Here is a 5,149-nt window from a genome sequence, read left to right as displayed (position 1 = left end):
AACATTTAACCCAACCGCTGGGTCAAAACAACCCAATTGTTGGGTTTGTCCCTATTATACCCAGCACTGGGTTGTATTTAACCCAGCATTTTTTAGAGTGTAGGCTAATAGGATCACCTGATTTGGTGTGACAGCAGCAGCGAATTATAAACCCCCAAAGCTGCATACTAATTAATATTATTTTATTGTAAGTCCAAAAAAAGCTATTTATGATTCAAGAAAATTCTCTTGTCCAGATCCTCTCCTCACCATTTGAATACACAGTCTTGAATTCCCACAGGTGAGTCAAACATTATTTTTGGTGAGCCCATAACCATAAACTAACAATCTCAGACCAGGTCTAAGCCAAATGAAAGGCTTGAAAAAACAGCAGAGCCCCTCCTCCGGCACTGGCAGGAGTTGAAGACTGAAGGCTGGTTTTCTCCAGACTGCCCTGTGGTTCCTGCTATGTGCTGCGGTTCGCCGCCTTTACATTCCTCAGCTGGCTCAAAACGCAGCACCTGTGTGGCCAGTACTAGCCACGACTAAAAGGGCTCTTTATTTGCTGTTTTACACTAGCAAACCTGACCAAACAGTCCTAGAAGCCACAAAAGTGACGTGATTGATGACAATTTACTTCAAATTGTGACTTTTTTTTTTTTTGGTTTAGTAGTTTGTGGTCAGTAAGATTTTTGTAATGTTTTTTGAATGAATTCTCTTTTGGTCACTAAAACTGCATTAATTTTTTTGGTAACATTATAAATGTATTTACTGTCACTTTGGATCAGTTGAATGCATCCTTGCTGAATAAAATAAGTGATTTCTTTCCAAATCTGACATTTGAATGCTAGCGTTTATATATATATACATTTTTATTTTGTATTATTATTCATATAAAAACCCCATTTGTACTCAGTCTCTCTAAATCAAATGTTCTGGATTGTCCATTGTAGTTGACAGTTGCTCAAGGGGTTGCGCTTGAATTGACATAAGGAGTTTTCACATAAGCACAATTTATAGCCTCACCGTTTATCTCATCTTGAGTTTTCACAGCCCTCTTTCCTCGCCGTTTGAAGAAGCTGGAGGCATCTGCCTCTGGCATGAAGATCTTCCTTAGTGCACCTTTGGTGAAGAAGAACATTGATGAGGGGTAGAAACTCTTGACAAAGATCTACAGCAACATTGTGAAGGTCTTTGGTCACCTTGAGGACTGGCTGCCTTCTTATCTGACACAGCGGCGCTGTCGGCTCCATGGAACACTGTAACAGAGGAAACACAGCTGAGGTAAGTCCAAAAGATTTGCTACCCTTTCCAGGGACTATATGGTTCCCCACATTGGTAAATCAACACTTCCCTTGGTCAGCACAATAAACCACGGTCTGGTTACTCACAGGTGATGACGGACAAAACAACGAGACAGGTGAGAAGAAGAGGTCGCATCCAGGACATTTTTAGATTTAGCCGTGCAAGAGCAAAGAAAAAGCTACTGATGTTCTCAGGGACGTCCTGCCTGAGATTGGGGATTGGGCTTGTGGTGGTGAGAGCAGTGAATGGAATTTGACCAGGAGGGTGAAGGAGGGGTGGAGTCTTGGGAACGTGTTGTTTTTGAGGTGGGGGTGGCACCAGAAAGGAAAGGTGGCAGGGATCGAGCTCTGCAGGATCTCACTTGAAACGAAGATATGACATGGGAAGGGTGCAGTGTTTTTTTGGGCCTAATGACGTTTTTTGGCAAGACATCACTGCATTGGAAATGTATTAATAACACTTTTTTTTTTTTTTAAGGAATATGGGTAACAATAAGGTTCCATATTTGTTCGTTAACTACATTATTTAACATAAACTAGCTATGAAAATTGCTTGTAACGACTTTATTAATCTCAGTTCATATTAATTGCAACATTTACTAATACATTATTAAAATTCACTGTTTTATTTGTTAATATTAATGAATGGACTTAATCTAACATGAACTAACAATCAACAGTTGTGTTTTTGTTAATTAACGTTAACCAGGATTAATAAATACTGTTAATGTGTTAATTAATGTTAACTAATGAACCTTATTGTAAAGGTATTTTGTGGCATAATGTTGACTAGAATATTTATTTATTTTTAAGAATACATTGTTTTCTTTACAAAAAAAAAGAGGTTATGGTGGGGAACTTGCAATGGAAGTGATTGGGGCCAATTTTTGGAAGTATTAAAATCAGAAATGTGAAGCTTATAATTTTTATAAAAGCACTTACATTAATTCTGTTGTTGAAACTTGTGTATTGTTTGAGCTATAAACGTGTCATAATTTTTACAGTTGTTTAGGTGTTATGTTGTTATGGCAATGCAAATTGTAAAATTGGATATAACTTAATTTTTGAACTTTTAATTCTCATCATTGTGTCAAAGTGGTTTAGGGTTTTAGGTTAGTAAGTGATTTTCACATTAAAATCATGTTAACATATTTTCATGATGTGGCATTATCTTAATTAGCAAAAAAAAATGTGTTTTCTTTACAAAAAAATGAGATTGCAGTGAGGCTGGCACTTACAATGGAAATTCTTTGGAAGGTTTACATGCAGAAATAGGAAATTTATCATTTTAAAAATGCATTTACATTAATTTTTCTGTTAAAACGTGTATTATTCAAGCTATAAAGTTGTCATTTTACAGTCAGTTTATGGATATAGCCATTATGTAGAAACATAATTGTAAAATTGGCTATAAGTTTACACATACAATATCAGTAAGTGATTTTTCACAAAAACAAATCATGTTAACACACATATTGTTTACATCTTGTGGCTGTACTTTTGAAACTGAATATTATTTATAATTTACAAAACAACATTTATTTACAACCTTTACAACCTTATGGTGAGGTACTTGGAATGGAAATGAATAAGGCCAATATCTGTAGGGTGTAAATGCAGAAATGTGAAGCTTGTAATTTTATAAAAGCATTTACATTAATTCTTCTGTTAAAACTTGTATTCTTTAAGCTGTAAAGTTGTTCTCATCTTTTTTTTTTTTTTTTTGATTGTAGGCATTATGTTGTCATGGCAGCTAAGTTGTAAAACTGGATCTTTACAAAGTGGTTTTCACATTAAAAACATGTTAAAGCACATATTATTGAGATCTTGTAGCTATACTATAGTATTCACTTCTATGAAGTGCCAAGTGCCTCACTGTAAGCCAGATCAGATTTTAGTTTTTTTAAGAAAAGGAGGGTCGAGTCTAAATTCATTTTTGTGATAATTAACATCATGCCACAAATGCATTGTCATCTGTTGTCTTAATTTGCTTTCTGATACCAAAGTCTTAATTGTACCCAACTACCTTATTTTACACTTTACGTTTCCCTTTATGTCCAACCCCAATAATATTCTAACCCTAAATAATATTCCCCCTTATGAAAATACGAACATTTCAGCAAATGATTTCAAGACATGTTTCTGGCCCCAGAGCTTTAAAATATGTAGAGTGCTTTGCACCTGAGGGGTGTGATCCAACACAAGGGGCTCCTCTCATGCCTCATGCCCCAGGCTGGAGCAAACGTCTGCGGTTCTGTGTTTACTTAGGGTTTTTTTTTTTTAGTTGGAGTCTAGCCAACAGCAGGACATAGTGAATGATGAAATTGTGAGGGCCTGTTTTAGAGAGTCTGGGGCCTGGAGAAACTGAGATGTGAGAATATGTAAAGGAAAGACTTCGAAAAAGACATACAGTGTGTGTGTGTGTGTATGTGTTTGAATGGATGACAGAGAGAAGAGTTTTGAAGATGCTGCCAGAATATGTCGCACTTGCCTGCTTAAAATATTCCTCACTGTCACCGGACAGTCGTAAACATGCCAAAATTGCCGCCTTTTCCTGTCCCTCAGAGTCAAGGCTGTGTCACTGGATAATCTTTGAAGTTGCTGATGCATTGTAGACTTTGTGGAAGCTCAATATAGACATTAAATAGTTATTGAATCTTTGTTGTCAGGGTATTTTGGTCACTGAATTCATTAAAAATGCAAATAATATTAGTTTAGGACTGATAGTGCCAACAGCCACGCTCATTCACTGTCTGTCCTGGAGGGAGCGCCAACTGTCTAGAATGACCTGTTTCTTTATTGAAAGCTGTCTCAAAAAGGATTGAAACAACATAAATTAATGAATTTATTTGGGGAAAAAGTACAAAAATTTTAAATTTTAACGTGAATTAGCATTGTGTTTTTCCTCATTGTGGGACATTTAACTTGCACATTTAAGCAGCTGTAACACCCCACAGTTGGCCCAAAACTGTCATGTCTAGCCTTTAGCCCAAATATTGACATGGTTTTATACAGTTCAGCATTGCAGAAGATTAATTTATTTTAACATAAAAGTAAATATACCTGCTATGCAGAAAATTTGACGCAAACATTTTCACATGCATCTCACAAGCAGCCCATTTTTAAGGGAGTTATCTATCTATCTATCTATCTATCTATCTATCTATCGTTCTATCTATCTATCTGTCTGTCTGTCTGTCTGTCTATCTATCTATCTATCTATCTATCTATCTATCTATCTATCTATCTATCTATCTATCTATCTATCTATCTATCTATCTATCTATCTATCTATCTATCTATCTATCTATCTATCTATCTATCTATCTATCTATCTATCTATCTATCTATCTATCTATCTATCTATCTATCTATCTATCTATCTATCTATCTATCTATCTATCTATCTATCTATCTATCTATCTATCTATCTATCTATCTATCTATCTATCTATCTATCTATCTATCTATCTATCTATCTATCTATCTATCTATCTATCTATCTATCTATCTATCTATCTATCTATCTATCTATCTATCTATCTATCTATCTATCTATCTATCTATCTATCTATCTATCTATCTATCTATCTATCTATCTATCTATCTATCTATCTATCTATCTATCTATCTATCTATCTATCTATCTATCTATCTATCTATCTATCTATCTATCTGTCTATCTGTCTGTCTGTCTGTCTATCTATCTATCTATCTATCTATCTGTCTGTCTGTCTATGTAGCGTTCTATCAGTCTGTCTATCTATCTATCTATAGTTCTATCTATCTATCTATCTGTCTATCTGTCTATCTGTCTGTCTATCTATCTATCTATCTATCTATCTATCTATCTATCTATCTATCTA

At 35.0% G+C, this 5,149-nt stretch overlaps 1 protein-coding gene and 2 long non-coding RNA genes across 3 annotated transcripts in view; 1 reads left to right on the top strand and 2 right to left on the bottom strand.

Moving 5' to 3' along the window:
- LOC107670223 (uncharacterized) overlaps positions 1-1,099 on the top strand; it is a 1,578-nt gene extending 479 nt beyond the window's left edge. Inside the window, exons 2-3 of the long non-coding RNA XR_001632074.1 lie at positions 237-280; positions 1,024-1,099. This is a non-coding gene — a long non-coding RNA (uncharacterized LOC107670223). The remainder of the gene's footprint in view (positions 1-236; positions 281-1,023) is intronic.
- LOC107670220 (unique cartilage matrix-associated protein-like) overlaps positions 1-1,667 on the bottom strand; it is a 3,586-nt gene extending 1,919 nt beyond the window's left edge. The window contains exons 1-3 of the mRNA XM_016462753.1: positions 1,371-1,667; positions 1,182-1,238; positions 1,006-1,101 (exon numbers count right to left, since the gene is read on the bottom strand). Of these exons, the coding sequence (XP_016318239.1) occupies positions 1,006-1,101; positions 1,182-1,238; positions 1,371-1,428 (211 nt within the window). The 5' untranslated portion in view covers positions 1,429-1,667. The remainder of the gene's footprint in view (positions 1-1,005; positions 1,102-1,181; positions 1,239-1,370) is intronic.
- Positions 1-5,149, bottom strand: part of LOC107670222 (uncharacterized) — a 21,686-nt gene that overhangs the window by 8,200 nt on the left and 8,337 nt on the right. The gene's annotated exons all lie outside the window — the stretch shown is intronic.

This window comes from Sinocyclocheilus anshuiensis, unplaced genomic scaffold (genome assembly GCF_001515605.1).
Source record: "Sinocyclocheilus anshuiensis isolate Anshui unplaced genomic scaffold, SAMN03320099.WGS_v1.1 scaffold624, whole genome shotgun sequence".
NCBI lineage: Eukaryota > Metazoa > Chordata > Actinopteri > Cypriniformes > Cyprinidae > Sinocyclocheilus > Sinocyclocheilus anshuiensis.
This window is presented reverse-complemented; position numbering and strand designations above follow the sequence as displayed.